Source organism: Liolophura sinensis, chromosome 6, assembly GCF_032854445.1.
Source record: "Liolophura sinensis isolate JHLJ2023 chromosome 6, CUHK_Ljap_v2, whole genome shotgun sequence".
In the NCBI taxonomy this organism is placed as follows: Eukaryota; Metazoa; Mollusca; class Polyplacophora; order Chitonida; family Chitonidae; genus Liolophura; species Liolophura sinensis.
Window position 1 is genome coordinate 59,227,601 of NC_088300.1, and position 23,127 is coordinate 59,250,727.

Genomic DNA, 23,127 nt, shown 5'->3' on the forward strand with positions numbered 1-23,127 from the left:
TACTGTTGCATAAAGGTTGTCCACTTTATATTTTTTTTAATTAAATGTTTTATTTTTTTTTATAATTTTTAAAATAATTTATTTAGCAGTGATAAATCTCTATTTGCACCCCCTTAAAACTGAATCAATGTGAACATAGTGTGGAGGAATGTATAAATATACCTCTATGGTGGAAGTTAATCTTTTAAGTTGGTCTATGAAGGGAGATAAAAGCGACTGTCAAAACCGATGGGAATCACCTATGATTTGTTCCTAGGGGTATAATTAAAGAGAACATCTTGTGATCAACCAATGGAATTCAAGGTTGTCAGACATCTCGGGAAACACGATGACGTCACGTGCAATCATGGAAGCTATGTTGATGGTTAATGTGTTGATGCAGAGAGAATCTACTATTTTTAGCTTTTTCTCCTTTTCCTGATGAGCTGAGTTACGTGTTGGTGCTTTCAAGGTTTACGTCTTCGTATGGCCAGAGTCAGTTCAAGAAACAAGACATGTATCTGAGTTTGTAAGTTATCGTTGTGCCAAAATTCGGTTTGTTTTCATTTTGCTGGAGTCCACTTCGTTCAACAGCCTGTAAACTGACTACAAGTGTAAGTTTATGTAAATGGCGTTGGAGGCCTTTAGAAAAAAAAAAAAGAAACAACCAACCAAAGAATAATATTTGGACACTCGTGCTAACGGGGACGTGAGCCTTCTTGTCTACAACTTACCTGGTGCATTTGTAAATTTAGCCATATTATGATTAATAGTTCGATATTTCTGATGTTGTCATGCTAAAATACAAGCACGTTATAACATCACAACTCAGTCCATGTTTGTTTCAAAGGGTCCTTGGAAGATAGAGTTTTGTGGCTGTGATTTCTGTTGGCAAGGCATTTGTGCAGTGAATTTGTACATGTACATGTGCATATAGCATGTTGGCACTACTGTGTATGAAGACAGCAGACTGCACACTTTGGCCACTTGTTAAAGTGGACCTGAAGTCACCCACTAAAACTGAATTCATTAGTAAAGTAGTATTCCAGAAATGTGGTAAAAATATTTTTAAAATTTTACACTGCTTATCAACAAAATAGATAGCAAACAATGACCAGTACCCAGCCACTCATTTGGTGACACCATTTTACGTGACCATCATGTGACTTGTTCATGGTGGCGGAGACCTTGTACATAATGCGTGGATGTAATTGATATGATGTGTAATATGCCTTTAGGTTGTCTTTTCTTTCTAGATTTAAATTCTCTTTGAATAGTTTCTGGTCCATTTATTCAAGCTTTTGACTTTATACCCAGATTCAGCGAAAGGATAGACACATTTGTTGATTTGTTCTAATTATGGCCTCTCCCTTGTTACGCTCCCCATGTACATCATATGCTTTGCCTGTACCTTGTAAGAGGGGTGGTACAAACTCGGGCTAAGCCTCCAAATATTGATGAACTTATTCCCCTCTGCGGTCTACTCGGTGGTCGCCATTTTCATAGTGTAACTCATGCATGCGATGCATCACATGATGCATCACTGGGAGCAACTGTGATCAACTGGACGCAAGCACGCATAGATCAACAGAACTGGGTACAACTCGATGCTTCGTCCAATCTTATGCTCGTAGTTGCTTTCATTGCTCCTAGTTGCTACCAGTCGCCAAAAACCCATTTGCTCCCAGACATAGGGTCAATCTACGCCTGGCTAAAGAGCATTAGCTCTGTTCCATGTTCAAAGGGCCGATGTTTCTTTTAGTTTGGCGCTGGGTCAGGGTGATGTTCATGGACACAGGCTTCGTGTTTAGTGATCCTGCTTGTCCTTGTCCTGCAGGGGGGTAAACTTTTAGCCTAGCTGGCTGTACCGACTTTAGGGAATTTACCAAACATATCAGGACCTCCTGATTGGTAACATACTCTTTCATTCAGATTTTGGGAAGATATTTTCGTAATAAATCTGACTTTAATAAAGGAAAATTAATGCAAAGTCATCATAGTTTTCTTCAAACAATGAATTGCTTGAGGCGGTTTTCTTGGCAGCTCACCTGCCCAACATGTATGCATTGTGAAACAGGCAGGCATTATCAGTTACCTGCTCATAAACGTGTGGTCCAAAATGCATCAGTTTAACGCTAAAACTAGCTGAAAAATTCAATTTATTGCATTGATATCTGTCTGTATATTAAGAAGCCACACTGGCAATCGAGGGCTAATAGGTTTTCAGACGTGATAGCCAATTATCACATGACGCTTTCAGTGCTAGTGGTTGGCCAAGTTTAAAAGGGCTTCTGCATTATGGCTACTTCGAGTGAATTGTCTGTCAGTGCCATATCCCCAATGCTGAACTTCATCTTCTCACCTTTCCAACCTTTATTGAATTTCTTACATACTTTTCTGTGATAACTGTGTCATATATCATTCTTTCTATGTATATTTCTTGGCAGACTTTATGTTCACTTTAACTTGTTGCCACCAATCTCGACCACTGTGGTGAACAATACAAATATGCACTATAGTCTTAGTGAACTAAAAATAGATAGTTCATAACACAGACCTAAAAATAACCCAACATTGACATGTTCAAGTTTCACACATCATTATTTCTTTCAAATAAAAACTATGGTCAATCATTCTGATTCTGGTAATGTTTTTTTTTCCCGACCATACCCATTGACTTGTTGAGACTATATTTTACCCCCTTGTCATGCATGGGAACATTTCATTGCAAGCACATGTACATCCTCCTCTCTTTTTTATCTCTCTTATAATGGCATGGAGGAATTCATAATATAGAGAAAATAATTCCTAGTCGGAGAATCTATACCTGTACATTGCATGTCTTCCGTGTGGTTTTGGAAAAGCATGCACCTTAACCCACATTGGCAACATTGTAATATGTAGTTGGATATTGGGGATGGAAACTATTGTCATTTGTTACTTGTTTGATTGGAGTTTTACGCCATACTCAAGAATATTTATACGATAATGGCCAGCATTAAGGTGAAAGGAAACTGGGTGGAGTCTGAGGGAAACCTACAACCATCCGCAGGTTGCTAGTAGACCTTTTCACATAATATTGCAAAGAAAGCTAGCGTGAGCTGGACTTGAACTCGCAGCGACAACATTGGTGAGAAGCTCCTGGGCCATGGTAAGGCTCTGGCACTCTAATCACTTGACCACATAGGCCCCTGATTATAGTTTGAGTTGATTTGCTCATGATTGGTTGTCATGAGATACTAAGGTATAATAGAATAGTGCAGACTCTTGCAAAGGGATGTAATTGCAGTCTTTCGAAATTGAAACAAAGTTTAGGAGTAAGCAACTGACATGGGCATGGAAGACCTTTGGAACTTTAGATCAAATGTGAAGCACCATGTGTACTTTAGTAACATCATGAACCTTTCCAATCCCAAACCTCAGCAGATCATTGTGGGAGGCAGGCCTCCAAATGGCAACCCCAATAAGCCTGTTTAGATGGGCTGTAGTCAAATCATGGCACAAAGGCCACCATGCACACAACATTTGCCTGCAGTGTTTGTCTTTGTGTGACTGGACAGTAAGGATATTTTATTTTCATTCCAGTCCTCATGGCACCGTAATTTCGGAAATCTTTATACATGTATCTCTTGAGTATTTTTCAGATTATTCAAGCGTGTATGTGATTGTCATAACAGTACAATTTGTTTCTTTTTTTCTGTACATGTCTTCCTGAATTCTGTAATTCTGTGTTTTCTGGGGTTTTTTTGCATCTTTTCTGAATAATTTTTGACAGACTTAAAGCCATTAAGGCTGCTCCAACATTTGCTCAAACTGTAAAGAAGGGAAGAATACATGTATATGTATCTTTTTACCGATAGCTGCAACGTCATACAATGTGCCAATCATCTTCCAAACTAAGTTGCACTATTCTCACAGGCCATGAGAAAAATGTTGAAATTTTATGGATTTGGCCGAATAAAACATTGTACATGTATATTTCTCGTTAAACGATTTGAACCTTCTGATGTATGATGAATGTCCAACAGTCTAAATGTTTTATCAGCAGTATGAATGTGGGTATAAATGTTTTTATTCTTTTTGCCCTGATCTTCCTTTTTATCTAATTGTTGTATGGAGAACTGATTGACCTTAAAAACATGACACTATATATATTGTTTAGATATCATCATAAGTCAGGTCTCAATAATTCTTTGGTTTGTTTTTTTACACACATCATGTGCAGTTAGTACATGCCTTTGTTTTATTGCCTCCTGTATGTATTAGACTTAAATAAGCTTTGTATTGTCTCAGTACAGTTGCCTTTGTTTTGGTTCATTTGTGTGTGATTACATCGGATCAGTTCTACATTTTACTTTAACCACTGTTATTGTAGGATTCTTATGTAGGGCTGAGGCTCAGACAACCTGGGAAGATGACTGATAATGGAAGCGGAAAGAAGTGGTCATGCGAATACTGCACTTACCTCAACTTTCCCGCTGCGAAGAAGTGCACCTTGTGCAAAGGACCCCGCCCACCCCAGCTCATCACGGAGGAGGCTGTACGATCAGAGCAGGACATCTATAAAGTTGCATCGTTAGCATCATCTGATGTGGACAATGCCAACAGCCGGCCCAATCTCAGTCTGAGTACTTCATCAGCTAATGACCCAACCAAAAAGTGGTCATGTCACATGTGTACCTACTTAAACTGGCCGAGGACAGCCCGGTGCAGTCAGTGCATGACGCCACGGCGGAAACACTCTCCCCCGGCGTCCACCTCTTGTGACAAGAGGAGTCCGCTGAGTGTCAATGTGAACATCTGTGAGGGGCAAGGAGTATCACAGGCCAAAGCGGTGTCCCCAAACTCTCCTGAGGCAGCCAGAGAGGTCAATAATGACATTAACAGAACAGTGGCCACCAAAATCCATGGCAAGTGGTGCTGCAAGGCTTGTACTTATGAAAACTGGCCAAAATCTCAAAAGTGTATTATCTGTGGTACTTCCAGGGGTAAGATTTATCCTGAAGGAACGTCAGCCTGCGGGGGGAGTAACATTCTGGAAAATGAAATGTCCAAAAAAGGCAGCAAAAAGTCTCCACCACTAGCAATAAGAAATGCAGAGAACTTAGAGATTCAGCAACAAGATGGGGCAGCTGCGTCTCCTAGCAACAGGGAAGACACTAGTCACCAAGAGGAGAGGAGGATGAAAGTTTTGCGTAAGCGTTTGCGTGAGAATGACTGGTTTTGGTTGAATGCATGTCACGGGGTAGTGGCAGGGGACCCTCATGCCGTGGAGGCATACCTAACATCCGGAGGGGACCCTGCCAGGCAGCTTACCCAGGATGAAGTGACTTTACTCAACAGGACCAGCGCCTTTGAAGTAGGCTACACCCTGGTCCACATTGCCATTCGTTTCCAAAGAGAGGACATATTAGCTGTACTGCTTACTGCCACGGACGTCGCAGCTAAAGCCACCAAGCGTCTGCCGTCCCATGTTAGTCCAGACATTGCCGCGGACATCAAAAGAGAGATCTCCTCCTCACTGCGCCAGAGAAAGGGAGACTTTCCTTGTTTCTTTGTCACAGATGCTGTTACTTTTGCACTGCCAACTGGTACGTATTCCTTCTTTGTTCATTGTATTCATTTTACAGGATGCCGTTTTGAAAGATTCAATGTGAAGAATCAAGAAGGGGAACATTTCATTTATTTACTTGTTTGGTTTAACGCCATACTAAAGATTATTTCACTTATAGGATGGCAGCCAGCATTATAGTGAGAAGAGACCAGCCAGAGCTTGGGGCAAACCCACGACCGTCTGCAGGCTGCTGGAAGACCTTCCCACCTACAGAGGGGGAAAATAGTCACACACACACTTGTATGTGTACCTGTAACAAGTTCATTGCAGATAGTACAGTGGTATGTGTAATGGTAAGACAACTGTAAGTCACACATAAAATGTAAAACAGGTACATGTATTTTAGTGGACATTACCTGAAGATATATTACATTGCCATTTGATCTAAATCACATTTCACATTATTTATGTTATTCAGAAAAAGCAATTTGTAGATATACGCACATGTGTAACTAGCAAGTAGTTTGAGAGGGCAAACCTTGTCGGTAGCTAAATACATGTACTCTGCATTTGTGTTTTTTTATGTATCGCCATGGTTCAGAAAAAGCCTGAATCTGGATCCAGATCAGCACCAAAATTTAGTGGATTAATTCTTGTATCATGATAATGTATGGACAAAGTTTCATGAAAATCTGTGATTAACTTCTTTATGACATCTGGAAATAGTGAAAAAGTATTTAAAAAATTCTGGATCACCACCACATTCTGATGGATTAATGCTTACCACAGTTTTATCAAAGTCTTTGCATCTCGTTTTGCATAGTTCTTGACAGACAGGTGGCAAAGAATTGTTATAAAAACAGTAGTTTTTTTAACAGAATAGTGATCAGAGAAGGTTGAAGAAAGTGAAGTAAGCATGATAGTTTTGACAGCTGAAAAAGATGAGGATAGATGGACTTTACACTTGTTTCCCAGGAGTTTCCTTGAACATATAGTACAGTGTTTGTGGTACTCAGTTGTGATGACCTCTACAAGTACATATGTATCCTCATCTGTTGCATCTTTATGTAGGTATGTTTGGTTTTAGATCAGGCCTGAAATGTAAAGGCATGGGCTGATTAGCCAGGTATAGTTACTAAACTCGATTTTATGCTTTCCTCCATCATCACTCCAAATGTTTTCTGGCCAGCTTTAGAGTAGAAAGAAAGGAAAAAACTATTAGTGTACATGTTTATCTGGTGAATATTTCAAAATGAGTCACTCCATTTGATGTTGCAGCAAAGCATACACTTCATCTAGGTTTACGGATTTATGAGTGATTGAGGATGAATAGGTCCTTATTTCTCGTACGTGTAAATGAAGGTGGTTCAGTTCTAGTCTCAGGCAGGGTGCTTCAAATTGGAACATCGCTCGACCAGCACAGTTCTGCGGGCCATGTTGGTTATACATGGGAATGGTCAGCAGTGCTTGTAGGGCAGTTAAGGTCATTGTACATGAAGCTTATGGCAGATTATAATGAATTGTATTTAATAAATAGAGATTTTTTAGAAAAAAAATTCATTTATTTATTTATTTGGTTGGTGTACATGTATTTTGCAGTACTCAAGAATATTTCACTTATACAACGACGGCCAGCATTATGGTGGGAGGAAATTGGGTCAAGTAAACGCGCAACCATCCTCAGGTTGCTGACAGACCTTCCCACTTACGGCTGAAGAGGAAGCCAGTACCAGCTGAACTTGAGCTCACAGTTATTGCATTGGTGAGAGGCTCCAGGGTCATTGCACGAGGCTGGTGTACTAACCCCCTCAGCCAGTGGAACCCCTGAAAAAGAATTTACATGTGCTTTGCATGTTCTTTAAAGTATGTGTTACTTTATGAACAGACAACTGGCATCAAAATTTATTCTACATGTATATTTTGTGATCATTGTCATATCCAGGTAAATGTATGTTTTACATGTGGTTGACATGAACAGTACATTTCCTGAATTGAGAATATATGTCATCCCCATACCCCTGAGAGTTGGGAGGGAGGGGGGATGCAGTTTTTCAAGAAAAACAAGGCCTTCCCACGTACAAAGCTATGTACATATATGTAAAGTTACTAATTCTTCAAAAAATTAGAAGTACCAAGTGCTTCATATTAATGTAGACACCTGGCTGAGTGTCTTTTATATGCATATACAAAAACATATTTTTCCATGAGAAAATGCTTCATCAAAGTCACTTTTAAGCATTCGTATTTGGTGTGAAACACTGTTTTCCTGTAAAGTACACCGGTACACTACTTGTACATGTATGTACATATGAATTCTATTCATATTAGCAAAGGTGGATAGCCTGTCACTAATAAGGAAACTGCTTTATGTGGACTTAAAGCAAGAAGAAAGCTTAGAGTTATTCATGCCACAATGTATAGAAAAATGTCTTTCTCTCTCTTAATGTACAATGTAATGAACAGCACACTCTATAAGGTCACAGCTGTTATGTGTACTTCCTGGTGGTCATGTTGAAATTTGCTTTTATGTGCACATAGTCTGGGCTTGAGGGGACAAGAGTGCCATGGGAATTAATTATTATCTAGCCTTCACATGCGTTATTCCATAATAGAAGGTAATAGTGGACCAGAGATACAGAGCATGATTCAGCAGTGTTATGATCTTAATGCAATCAACCACATTTGACATAGATGTCAAACTACAGACAACTTAAATATAAAGTAACAAAAAGATTCCATGAATTTCATAATTCATTTAAATTCCGTTGTCACGTTAAAAGAACTACAGGTAGTTTTCAAGGACAGAAAACATGAAATAAATATATATACATGTATACCAGTACTGGGGACTTAACCCTTTAAGGAGATATTCCTATAAGGATATATTTCAAAGGCTGGTTACAATTTGACGTGCCAGAAAATTGAGTGGCTTCTAAAGATTCAAAATACTGTATTAATATCTTCTAAGGCAGTCGGTAATAAGGTAGAATGTGCTATTATGGCCATCCCGGCTCATCACCTGTGAAATCACATTGATGAATGGACTTTGAAATAAAGCAAAATGAGTTTGCAATGCTTTAAAAAAATTGCTTGTCTTTAACGGCTACCATCTTGGACATTTTGATTGCCCACATGTAATTTCATGTGCCCAAGTAGACAAGTGTTAAGTTCCTGCACTTTGTGTTATATACATCAAGCTGGATGTGGTTTAGAAGGCCATACAGAGCCTTAAAAATATTTGGCCATCGTTTTGGGTCACATATAAAGATTTAAAAAAACACCTGTTCTAATATGCATTTGACAAATAATAATATAAAGGAGTTGATAATTAAGCCGTGTTAAATCCCATGTTACTTGTGTGTATTTAAAGTAAACTGATGCACTAAATTACTTAATCTCATCTTAATTCAGCCTCTTCTGTCCTTTAAAAGGGCTTAATTTGGGCATCTGTCATGTATACATGCATATTCTGAGTATGTAATAGGCATATGAGTCTGGTTTTGTTATTAATATAACACTTTCCTGTAATATATGAATTCATGCTCCTACATGTACATATATCAGAACGATCAGTGTTAGTAATTACTGTACATCACTGCCTGGACAGTAAACATTGCTGTGCTATTCAGAATTGTACATGCCTTCTTAAGTATTGCTTTTAGCCTTATGCCCCAATTATACACAAGGTGAAAACAGAACTATGATACACTGAGTGAAAGAAGGTTATAATGATCATGGCGATACCATGTATGTGAAGATGTGTGAAAACTGCAGCTGTAACTGATGGTGCGGAGTGTAAGGATTGGAGAATGTTGATATGATCCAGCAGTGCAGCCACCTGATGGAGCTACACATACATGTACTTTCACGGCAGGGAGAGATGAGAAGGCCTTCTTCACCTTGAGAATATAACACCTGACAGTGTGCCAAATAAAACGGGGTAAAAGTGTAACAAAGAGAAAAACTGGCCGGCTGACTCACAAAAGCCTATTTTTTTCTGTATGCATCAAGATATGTATAATTGTGCGTGTGTGTAAATGTGTGTGTGGTGTGTGTCTATATATATATATATATATATCTACAAACACAGTGTGCCATATTCTGTACATGTAGTTTACTTTTTTCTGATCTTACCCAAAAAGCTGATGGTATACTTGTAGCTTATAAAGAAAGAACTACATGCACATGTGTTTTGTAGCTGGCTTTTTAAATTGGGCGTGTACTGCCTTGGCAAGTCATTAAATTGCTATGTGTGTTTAAGTGTGAGATAAATATGGGTTACTTATGTGCACCTCATAGTCCTTCTACTGTTTGTGTGACAAGCCTGATGAATTAGAAGTAGTTTGTACTTCACACACAGGGCAATTTGTCCTAAATTTAGATATGTATATATTTGTAATAAAAAATGTGGCTCTTTTACACATATGCACATGTATATAAATAGAAATGTGTATAGGAAGGTCTGTAATGCAAATGACAGAAGCCCACATCACTCATTATGTACATGTACATTTTCACATGTATGCATGTACATTTTCACATGTATGCATGCACATTTTCACATGTATGCATGCACATTTTCACGTGTGCATGTAAATTTTCACATGTATGCATGTGCATATACATGTACATACGCATGTAGGCGTAATTTACTTCACATACATCTGTGACTAATATACTAGATGTGTTTGTAGGTTTGTCCGTCTATCAGGCTATAGTGTTTTCATATCCATGATCATCAGATCCATTGTGGTGATATATCAGTATTATACATGTAGCGTGAGCTGATCTAGTCGCCATGTTCAGCTATGTTTGGCCAATTCACTTGCAGTTAATGCTAATATCACGTCATATTTTGCTTACATATAACCTTACACTATTGGCCTATGGCTGATAAATAGCAATAGACTCGGTGATCTGGCACAGATGTGACGATGAATTTGTTTAATGCACTACATAACCTACAAATGCGTCAGAGGGTCTTACTGTCTACCTTCTAAGTATGCCAAAAACATTAAAAAGATTGCAATCATGATACTTCCTTGAATATTTAGTGTTAGGTAATGTATCAAGAGAAGTACATGTACAGGTTGGCTAGATATCATTTACTGGTGTTCTTAGCGAGTTCAGGTTCATGAGGCAGTACAAATGGCAGTGTAGGCTCCATCCCATTACATACACACAATCATCTGTGGAAACTTGAAAAAACTCTGGGGTTCTATGACGGTGTACCTGTTTTTACAGTCGTATGCAGAACAGCAAGCCCGTTCATGGAGACATTTGATATTCTTGTCGCTGTGGTAGCTTTTTTTGAGGTCTGGAAGCAAAGCGGAGGTGGTGAAAATTGTCACCGATTTACATCGCCATAGGGTTTTCTTTTCTATTTCAGTATGTAAACCTGCCTAGATGATCGTTATTGTGAAGCACAATACTCGGCCAATAAAATAACGGCCAAATTTTATGCATTAGTGCATGATACAAAATGGTCGCATTTCCAGTGATTCGACCAGGCCATGATTAAAAACAATGTTGCGTGTAACGTCACCAATTCACTAATTTTGGGTTGGCTCAATTTTTTTTTTCTGGGAAATGTGAGAATTTCTTTCTTTGGGAGACAAATAGTGCCAAATGCAAATCACTGCGCTGCCCTTATTTACCGAAATCAGTCAGAAGAAAATTCATTTCATCCACTACATTACAGCATGTTCTAATTGACATCATTTAAAATGGCACTAATGTTTTGCAGGTGATTGTCACAGATCCGTTGGACCTACCGTTTTATACCACTATTCGGTGTGACACAGTCCTACTTGGTACATCTCTGCATTGTTAGATCCACATTCATGCAGCTAACACCTTATAATCCTGCAATTGCACCAGTTGCACAATAACCAGACCCCTTTTAAACCCATGGGTTTTGGTTTAACACTGGACCCTGAAATGGCGAAGCTGGTAAATGTTGGACTTGCATGGCATAGTTCAACTTAGAATATCGAGTGTTGGGGGAAAAATTCATAAAACCAGTTTCGTTATCTAGTGATTCTAAGTACCGTATTACTCAGGTTAATGTACTCTTTTTCAGTAATTTTTGAAACACGGTGTAACAGTATATACATTAGTATCTAATTATGAATAGATAATAAATCTGAACCTTATTTCTTTAACTCGGCATTTCCTATCCCCACCAATCAGCATCTTGTCTGTATCCCAGTATATTAGACCATTGTGGCTTTACAAGACAGATATGTGTGATTGAATCATTTGAAGTAAAATACTGATGGAACTCTAGTCCAAGGTGGACAGAGGTTGACCCTGTCAGGCTGTGGTTCTGACAGATTACCTGGCCTTTAATCTGACATACATTTTGATTTGCACAACCCATAAGGTTCAGCTATGTGAATGGCAGCTGACCTGGCAGAAAACTGACCCTGCATTACATGGATAGTCTTGGGTGCTGAAGTTAAGCAGATTACTGCATGGTCTTTAGGGTCTTGGCATGCCAAATTGGCAGAGCTTTAACTGAATACTCTGGAATGTAAATTTATCTACCAGACTGAGTTTGCTCCATGATCTTGCTGTTTACATGTACATATGGATAGTATGGGTAGTGTTTGCTGTGCTACCCAGCACATGTAGGGTGTCTTCAAGCTTAGCTATCCATGTATGTCTTCGCTGTGCCTTCGCTTGAATTGTAAAATGACTGTCGTAGAAACATACAGTCCAATTGCTTGTTCTGGGGTTGTGTGTGGCCACCTCTGTGTGTTGTGCGAAAGCACATGTCAGCACAAGTACATGTATGCGCCATAATTTCGATGTGCTCACCTTCATTTGTTAAGAACCTGCAAACCCTGAAGATCATCCACTCTATGTTAAAGTATTATGATGAAATGACGATCTTGGTCAACAGCAGCAACTTGTTGCAAGAATAAACAATGTCATGTGACCTCCCTAAACTATGGTGTTTTGATTTGTGAACAGAAGTCATGTGACATTGTTTTGTACTCACCGTAAATAGCTGCTGTTGTATGCGGCTTTGTTTCACTTCAACGTTTACAAGTGATCTTAGAGCCGGGCAGGGTAATCATAAGGAATTAAGGTGAGGCTGCTAAATTATAGTGCAGATAATCATATTTGTACAGGCCTGTATCTTCTCAGGAGGCACATCATAAGTGACTGCATGAGGTCAATTTTGGCAAACCTCTGGCACAACTCCAAGAACGGTAACTGTGTCCAGGTATCACTCTGCCATAGCCAGTATAAAATATTCAAGCAAAAGCAAAGTCATGTAGGACTACTGTACATCATGCAGTAGTTCAAAGTATGCTTGCCTGCATGTGTAGTATAGTTGTAGTCACCTTCACACTCATGTTGTACGTACGGTGTAAATGAATGATGTACTCTTGTCTTCACACTTGTGTATTACACATGAATACACCTGTGGTCTTTCCACTGCTGTTGTACATGAAGAATGCTTATGCAGCTGCAACCTCGACACTGGTGTTGCACATATGGTGTAAATGAAGAATTTACTCATCTTCACAGTTCACAGTAGTGTATTACACGTGAAGAATGCTTATGAACACTAGTGTACATATGAAGATTGCACCTGCAACCTTCATGCTGCATGGTGTTGTTCACATGAAGGATGCATGTGTAACCTTCACACTAGTGTTGTAAACTACACATAAAGAATGCACCTGTAGCCTTCATGCTGCATGGTGTTCTACACATGAAGAGTGTAGGTGTGATCTTCACACAAGTGTTGTACATGTGAAGAATGCACCTGTAGCCTCCATACTGCATGGTGTTGTACACATGAAGAGTGTAGGTGTGATCTTCACACAAGTGTTGTACATGTGAAGAATCAACCTGTAGCCTTCACGCTGCATGGTGTTGTACACATGAAGAGTGTAGGTGTTATCTTCACACAAGTGTTGTACATGTGAAGAATGCACCTGTAGCCTCCATACTGCATGGTGTTGTACAGATGAAGAGTGTAAGTGTGATCTTCACACAAGTGTTGTACATGTGAAGAATGCACCTGTAGCCTCCATACTGCATGGTGTTGTACACATGAAGAGTGTAGGTGTGACCTTTACACAAGTTTAATCAACTTGTAGCCTTCACGCTGCATGGTGTTGTACACATGAAGAATGCAGCTGTGATCTTCACACTAGTGCTGTACATGTGAAGAATGCCCCTTTAACACCACACCAAACTCTTCAAGGCTTCCTGAAATTAAGACAGAAGCAATCCTGATTTTGTTGAATGAATGTACAGACTATCCAAACAGAAATTTGACATTATCCTCATCAAAAGTAGTTTCTGTCTTTAAAATAAGATCGTCCTTAAAATATTTTTTATTTGATGTAACTCAAGCCTGTCAGGAAAAAAAAGGATCGGTTGACAGCTCTAGATATGTAGGAAATTAACAAGGTGATAAAAAATAAATTCTCTCAAACTTTAGAGTAGGGCCTTTCTTTGGATTGTCGTACAGGTGTGTAGTCTTTTTTGTTTAAAGTAGCAGTACAAGTAGATACGTGAGAGTGTTGGGTACTAAACCAAAGGTCAAACATTCACTGGTAAATGTAAGAATGCTAGCTACATGTACTGTATTTCACATAAAGTTTAGCATTTTTCAAGTGACACATTTTGCTTGATTTTCAATAATTCATTAACCTAATAGGGCCACTTAAGAGTTTTTTTGTGTTTGATTAATTTCTAATCAGAAAATCCTAAGGGTTGGCATCAAAAACATCATTTTAAGATCTTGATTTCTACGTACAAATCTTTAGGTTAAATACAGTATGTGTATGTAGAGAAAGTGGTACCATCTCCCCCTTTTCCCACTGACATCAGTGCATTGTACATTTCCATGTAAGGTCAGCATGTACAGGTAGTAACTCACAGACAAGTACGGTTCAGGAGCGGTAGATCCAGGGTCAGTGCTGTGTCGAGTCACACCTAAGACCTTAAAAGAGGAAGTTGTAACTTCCTTGCTTGGCGTTCAGCATGAAGGGGATAGTGCAATCACTGGTTGACCTGTATCAGAATAATGGCTCAGTGAAGCAGCACTAGATAGAAGAGCGGTGGAAATTCATCCTGTAACAAGGAGGCACATTTCATGCACTCTAATGATTCCTTCATCGTCATATGACTGAAAAACTGTCAAGTACGACGTTAAACCTCAAGCACTCCCTCAGACATAAGTACAATGTTTGTTCTACATTCCAACCATGACTAAGTTGCAAATTTGGCCTGATTCTGAGAGTTCTCTTGATCTTGAGAAATGTTTCAAGGTTTGTTTTGAAAGGTATGATAATATGCTACTGGAAATATGTTTCATTGCTAAAAGAAATATGTTATGGCATTTATTTGCTTCTAAAAATGCAATGTTTTGGACAATATTGTAGGTCATACATTTTACTAAAATAGACCTCTAGAATTGACAAAGAGAATCACAAACTTAATGCTTTATACACAAGATATTTGTGAATTGTTTCCATAATACATGCACATGTGCATGTACTATATATGTGTTATTAATATTCTCCTGTAGTGGTTGTGTTTCTGATGCTCTTTTTTTAAACAAGACAAGTTACAAATCATATTCGTGTTAATTCTACCTTGGGCAGACAGATCATGCAGTAAGATCATACAGTTGGGTTTTCCTGACAAAGCAGTTGCTGGGAGAGTCCGCATTTCCCCTAGATGATTTTTCAGTTTTATTTTTATTTTTGATACCCTCTACTGACATTGGAAAAAGATTCATCCTGCCTGTAAAACAAAAAATTAAGTGGATGTGGCCTTCACATGAAAAGGAATCCAACACTTGTTTATGCAGCCCTTAATTGTGGATAAGATTTGCTCTGATCTTAGTAAAGAACAGAGCAGTGTGATCAATGACCTTTTTAATATTTTAAGCAATTGTCTGGGGAATCTGAGATGTTTGGCATATGAGTTACGTGGGTACATGGTCTCTCCGTAGCACCCTAGGTGAAGGTGTCAGTAAGCTTTTAGTCATGAAAGTGTGTGTTCATCAGGTGGTAATGGCGAGTGCAGAAAAACGGCTAATGTGCATGGTGCTGACAGGTGCTTCCGCATGCTGTAATTAATCGTCATGGTTACCCAGGGAACAGATGAAACTCTCTGATGCACATGTACATGTTAAGACAGCTTAAAGTGGCTGCATGATTTGTTTGTGTAGATAGAGACCATATACAGATACTATCCAGATTTCCAGTTACATTTACATGTGCATGTAGCTGATCAAGGTTACATAGGCTTTTTAGAGTTGCATGTAGGTGCTCAAAAGAAATGAATTAGGTGGGACTTGTATACATGTAAATCTTAGCAGTCTTATTCTCATTTGTGACTGAAGTTATTAATGCATGTCCATGTACCAGGATTAATTGGTCCTGGAAGATTAACATTTATAAACACAGACTGTCTGCACCTGCACCTTCATGTATGGATTCGACTGAATGGTCTGTAGGTTACGTGTATTGTACCATTGATTTTGCTAGATGATTTTGAGGTAAGCAAACCATGCTTCTCAACTTACACACAGTTTGACAGCCACAATAATGGCAGTAGGCCTTTAGTATAAACATATAGCAAGGCGTAACAAAATTATGTTACCATATGTAGGCATACACTTAATATTACCAATAGCTGACCAAAAAAGAGGCAAATTAAAATAATGGGCGTACAACTGGAAAATATATAAGTGGATATCAACACTACCACCACCACAAAGTCAAGCCTGCAGCTAGCTTGTTGACAACAATGGTCAACCTGAATGAAGGGGAAGTTAGCGTTCTGACAGTGTACAGGTGGTTCATTATTGGGTAAGGATCAATATCGGGTGGCCTGTAAATTGATTTCATGATAACACCAGTGCAATATTACAAGTGTCAACTCATGCATTATGGAATGTGAAGTGCAGAGGTAAGAATTAAGTACATCATCCAGAGACTTTCTCAGACAGTCTCAGACAGAAAGAAGTCATGCTGCTTTCTGCAGCTATTTCATAGGATTAAATTCTTATCTCCACTTGCATGAAGCCATCTAATGTTATGAGCATGCAACTGCCATGATGATATAATGCATATGGTGCTGGTTGCCATGGTAGTTACATCCATATACCGCTGACTGGGCTTCGTGCAAGCGGGACCCTCTCGTACACATGTGTGTGTTGATACACGTAAATGTAGGTTAGATCCTTTCTCTGCTGCGTTTCAACCAGTAAATGGTAACTCATGTCTATTTATTTATGATTGCAGCTGATACATGTACATGTATGTGTAGTGATGTATGATTCAGACTTGGGTTCTTCAACTCAGTAGCTATTACTCAGTTTGTCTTTTAATTCACGTTCCTTTCCCATTATTTTGACAATATATTATTCCATTCTAAAGTATTATTATTAACTATTTAAGTATGTTTTCTATATTTAATGGTCTTTTTATCCCTTTTTTTTTGTCTCAAAAATGCACTTTTTCACTAATATAAGTAGGGCCAAAATTAAGATATTGTTTGTTTGATGTGACAAGCCCTTTATAACAAAAGAGTGTAGTTAGGTCGCTTATTTTTTCTTTCTTTTTTTTTTCGCAGAAGTGAATAACAATCATAGAATCCTGTTCAAATAACTGATCACAATTAAACTTCCTCAACATTGATCAGAACACAGTACTACATTATGTCACCCAATATTTGGCAGTTCTCAGAATAAATATTTTTAGATGTTTACATTAAAACTAACAAGTAAATATTTGTTAAACATTTTTATGAGTGCTGTGGCATAATTTAAGTCAACAGTCAACTTGAAGCTGAGTCAACAAGTTGAGCCATGTTGAGTAGTGTGGACAGGTTCTTCAACTTATTCAACAACACTCAACACCATCCAACATTGTTGGATCGGAAATGTGCATGTATATTTTTTGTCAGCAAGTTGTGTCAAGTTGAGTGAAAGTAGCCAATCAGCGGGCATGTAGAAATAAAGTGACCGTCTTAAGGCACGAGACCTGGGCAAAATGGCAGCACCAAAGAGAGAAACTGGTCTCACGATAACACAGTTTCGGCGATACAAGAGTATGAAAAATACCCTTACCTCCATAACACTCTCTCTAAAGATGACAAAGACTGGACAAAAGGGAATCATTGTATCTCATGCATTGGAGAGAAAGATGGAAATTTCCTCCAATTTATTCAGAGTTTGGTTTGCCAACATAAAAGGGGACCCTGTTGGGGATTGTTTTAAATGTAGATTTAAAACAAAACTCTTCCATTTTGATCATGTTACAGTGGATATTAAGGTGTAAGGTCTCAATTTCCACCTTGATTATACCAGTCCATGACTGAATTAATTTAATTCACAAAAATGAACTAGAGGATCTACATAAGTGGGCTACATAAGTGGGCTACATGTAGAACCTCAGCTATACATGTAGCTTGAGTGACATGTCCTTGGTGGTATAGGCCTGTGTTCAAGTTCCATCAGTGTTTGTGAACATTTCGTGCCGGTAATAACCAGAGCCACACAATTCTCAGCAATTCAATTTCGCGAAATTAGATGTGTTTTTAAGGCATACCGTGGCGAAAAGAATTGGATCATTGTGAATTCTATACATTGGTGTCGTAAGACGCTGACAGCTGAGATGTTCACAAGATTTCCAACATTTTACAATGATTATCTCACAAAATGAGTAATTAATTTGAAATCTTGACTGCCCATGGAAACACAAGGAAGTTGGTCATCCGTTCAGTAAAGTATATGTCCTCCCAGATATATGGCATCACGGTTTTACTGGTATCCAAATGGCTACTTCACAGATACTTCACTTCACAGATATCTCGATCTGCAGCTGTCAGATTTGGCGTCTGTAAAAACACGAAAAAAGAATTTTGGTCGGGGCCTTTTTGAAGGGTCGGTCTTGTAACATCAAGCTTGTTGTTGTTATAGAGGTCATCTGGGAAGAGCAAATTGCACAATTTTAATGTTTGATTTATTAAATAATTAAAGAAATTTAATTCCCTATTTAAATAAAGATTTCATTCAGTCAAATGGCATCATGGGTGTGTAAAGGCTGAAAACAGTAATATGTATTTATTTTGATAATGGAAGGGTGTGATTTAGTAATGTATTATGAATTCTTAGTTTCTGATTTTCACATTTAATCTACATTAATACAGTATAGTGTAACTCTGAAAAACTTGAGACTCATTTTAACTGTTTTGAGCAATTTTTCCTGTCATCATGATTGAAAATAATGTGCCAAAATATCTGAAGTATGTGCCGTAAAGTCAAAACAAGTCTTTCCTTTTTTAAAGTTACACTTCTAGTGTATTACATTAAACACTTTCTCAGATGTCTCCTAAATTATAGAGCGTCCAAATTAAGAAGCAGTTTAGCAATGGTTCTGTGGTTCTGATGATGATATGTGCACCTAAATTGCAATTTACATGCACAATGCAACCACTGCTTGATTGCTTGAAATTCACAAAACCACTCAGATTACTCATGTAACAAACTACAACTGTTTATGAAATAGACATGAATTTGACAGTTTTCATTTGCTGTTGGCTTTTTTTGATGTCCTGAAACAAAAAATTTATTCAGCATAAATAAATAAATATAAATAACAGTGAAATATACAACAGATTTTTTGATAGTTATGGAGTCGTAGCTGAAATGTGTACCACATATTAGAAAGGAAGAAATGGCAGAGGACTGTGAATGCGCACTGTACTTGGATTATGACAATAGTTTGTTCAGTGCTGGTGTAATAATGACTCAGTGCAGCTGTTGTGTAATGAGGGGTGTGACAGTATACAGCATTATTATGTGTACACGCACATGAACAAGTGTGGTGGACACATATAATGTTTCACAGGAATATAATTGTTCCAATCAGTTGATCATTCAAGCTATGATTGTTAGAAAATATACAATGTACTTTTAGGAAGTTATAAATAGTTGGGGGAAAAATGCTGCTTCATGTTAAATTATCCTCACTTGTTGAAAGAGTTGTTTGTTTCATTTTGTCCCTGTTTATTGATCAGTTGATGTTTATACAAGGCATTGATCAGGAAGGTTTTCAGAGTTACTCCCCCTTAACTACACTATCGTATCTCCTAGATACTAAACAAGCACAAAATTCAGCCAGATAAATATAAGTGTGAACATACATGTGCATGTTTGGACAAATTGGTATCTTATGTAGTATCCAGTTGTTATACATACATGTAATTATGTAAAATGGAGCTATTGCACATTTCTAGGATGACATATTTTGCTTCCATTTAGGCCAGACTAACGATTAGATGGCATTAAAGCACAAAGGCCATCTGTCATTGCAAAAGGGAAACACGATAAGGTTTGGAGTTGGATTTTGTCAGGCAACCAGCAGGGGTGGTGGTTTCCCTAGGGCTCTGATATGTTTCCTCTGAGTTTCCTCCAGCCATAAACTTAACCACAGTCACAAAGAGAAATGTTTTTGAGGGTCATTTTTGACACTAATTAACAAAATAACTCTGGTTCAACAAATGTACTTCTGCACTGCCATGTATATGACATGAACATATACGTGTACAATACTTGTGTGAATATCTTAACCCACCATAAGTAACTTTACTCTGTATTATTGTGGTAGTAATTACTGTGTAACAATCTCAGTACATTCTGTACTGAAGCCAGTATCGTACATTGTAGCCTGTACTGCTTACATGTGAGCATCTAGAATTGAAATGTAAACAAAGAAAATTCTGGTTTTGATTGTTACAGATATTGAAGACTTACCACCACCTATTCAGAAGCAATTATTTGATGAGTTGTTAGACAGGGATGTTCAGAATGGTATGTATGAGTGTTTTATTTTATTTTAATTTTTTTTTTTTTTTGTTAAGTGTCTGTATAACAATACCCTCAGATGAGTTCCACGAATCTAAAATATCAGAACCAGTTCCATAAAGCCAGGTTTTACTTGCATTAAAAATTTGATTTAAAAGCTTAACTTTGGTATCTTTGAGTTAAAACTGAGAATATTTACATGATAGTTGTTATGTTAAGACAACTATTTTGAACTTTTCGGGTCATTACATTGTAGACATCATATTGAAGTCGACTTCATAACTACATGAAGTTAAGTGTTAAAATTGACATTGCCTTATAAGACTGGCATATAAACAGGAGTCTATCCGATAACATCCAAATAACGCTCTAAAGTTTTATTTCAACTTACATGAATTCCACACCAAGGCTAATCCCAATTGTCTCCTCAGAACTGGAGGCTGAGGAGTCAATCATCAACTGGAGTGTGGAGATCACAGACAGACTGGGCAGCAGGCTCTACAGCCTCTGGAACAGGACTGCTGGTGACTGTCTGCTAGACTCCGTCCTCCAGGCCACCTGGTCTGTGTTTGACCTTGACCACACCTTACGCCGGGCCCTGGCGGGACAGTCTCAACGAGGGGGCACTAACGTGAGTATTGGGGCATTACATGGCTCAGTGGTCAGGTGCTTATTACTTCTAATGGCTCATGGGATCCGGGTTCAATCCCTGTTTTGGACAGGGATTTGACTGCTCTCAGTATTCGTGAGGCCATATATGTGTGACGTTTAAGATAATAATTGCCCTGGACATTGAAGTAGAAAAGCTTTCTGTGTGGAAAGTTCACATGCTAGCATTTGTGGAAACTGCTGAAAGACAACAATACTTGTTTATTTTGTGAATTAATCCCAGTCCTCTTAAAAAATCTTTTAAAAAGTCAGTCAGTCATCATTCTAGTATAATTAATATAACAAGACTACAACAGAGCTGTGAAGACACTGTGATTGTTGGCAAATGGTAAGACTTAAAGTGTTACATCAGTCCTAAGTGAAGCTAGGTGAAAATGGTGAAATGATGTGAAGGATATCTTACATGCCCTGTGGAACAGAAAAGATTTGCGATTAATGAAACCTTTTAACCTCAATAAGGGTCCTAAAAAACAAAATCCTCGGTGGTTTCCGTAAAGTTTTCCTGATGTGATGTGATTATATTCTTTGTGTGACAATGAATCAGATAGATTTCACGTCGAGTAAGGAAGTTATGCTGGAATGACGTCATGCGAGTTTGAACGTATAATGCCATTTGTTGCCATATGTTAGCAATGGGTGATGCCAAGTGTTCTTGCATGAGATCACATGGGGCAAAAATGAAAACGACAGAAAACTTGTGCGTCACCCTCCAAAATTAACAACAGAGGTTTTAGTACATGCAATTATTGTACATTTTAGGAAAGCAATTCAGACTATTTCAATCCTTATCATTTAACCTTGCTTTTAAGACATATAAGATTTGACAGCGTAGTAACTCTGTAACATGGGAAATCTGACCTCTTATCAGTTTACCTCAGTTAGGCTTTTATTCTCTGTATGTAAATGCAGGTTTTACCCACGCTGGAAGGAGTATGAGTCCATGCAGGCCCAGTCCCTACAGTTCAGTCTGGATGAGGAACAGTGGCAACAGGACTGGGCTGTACTACTTAGTCTGGCTAGTCAACCAGGTAATTACAGTAATGATAAGTGTGTTACTGACAGAACATTAGGCCCAGTCCCCACAGTCTGGATGAGGAAAGTGTCCACAGGACTTGTCAACGAGGTAAGTACAGTAATGAGTAGTGTGTTACTGACAGAACGTTAGGCCCAGCCCCCACAGTCTGGATGAAGAAAGTGGCAGCAGGACTTGTCGAGGTAAGTACAGTAACGATTAGTGTGTTACTGACAGAACATTAGGCCCAGTCCCCACAGTCAGGATGAGGAAAGTGGCCACAGGACTTGTCAACGAGGTAAGTACAGTAATGAGTAGTGTGTTACTGACAGAACATTAGGCCCAGCCCCCACTGTCTGGATAAGGAAAGTGGCAGCAGGACTTGTCAACCAGGTAAGTATAGTAATGATAAGTGTGTTACTGTCAGAACATTAGGCCCTGTCCCTACAGCTTAGCCTGGATGAGGAAAGTGGCCACAGGACTTAGCCTCGCTAGTCAGCCAGGTAAGTACAGTGTGTTACTGGCAGAAGAGTCATGTTACCTTCCAGTGTACAACTGTACCACTGTAGTGGCTTAGAGGTTAGAGCTCTCATCTCTGACACCTTGATTGAATCCTGGGAGGATTCAGGTCTGATTTCACAACATCTGCCCAGTATCAGGGGTAAGCAAAACACTTGTCTGTGTTGGTATGCTGTGACTGTGTGGAGTGTTGCTGTGCTTTTGGCTTAGCAGCATGATCATTTTGATATAATTCTGGGAATTTAAACCTCTAGCCCACAAAAAAAAAAACGAAACAAAAGTGTATCTTTGGGGTACATTGATATGGTTGACACTATTCTCAAGTAAAGATGAAATGAGATTTCCTTATGATTTTGTCTCATTTCAGTTTATTTATTTTAAAATTCATGTGATCTTTACACAAATATGTCAGTCAATGACAGCAAGCCTAACTAAATATGGTAAATTTAAGTGATGCAAAAATATGTTCCTCCCTTCCTTTAATCTGAATCTGTCAGTCAGTGAATTAATCAGTCAGTCAGTCAGTAAACGAGACTGTGTAGT

At 38.5% G+C, this 23,127-nt stretch overlaps 1 protein-coding gene across 1 annotated transcript in view; it reads left to right on the forward strand.

Moving 5' to 3' along the window:
- Nucleotides 1-359: 359 nt before the first annotated feature.
- The window catches only part of LOC135467645 (ubiquitin thioesterase zranb1-like), a 29,711-nt gene continuing 6,943 nt past the window's right edge, over nt 360-23,127 (forward strand). The window contains 6 exon segments of the mRNA XM_064745435.1: nt 360-508; nt 4,355-5,570; nt 20,319-20,390; nt 20,816-20,988; nt 20,990-21,015; nt 21,963-22,081. Coding sequence (XP_064601505.1) covers nt 4,394-5,570; nt 20,319-20,390; nt 20,816-20,988; nt 20,990-21,015; nt 21,963-22,081 — 1,567 coding nt within the window. The 5' untranslated portion in view covers nt 360-508; nt 4,355-4,393.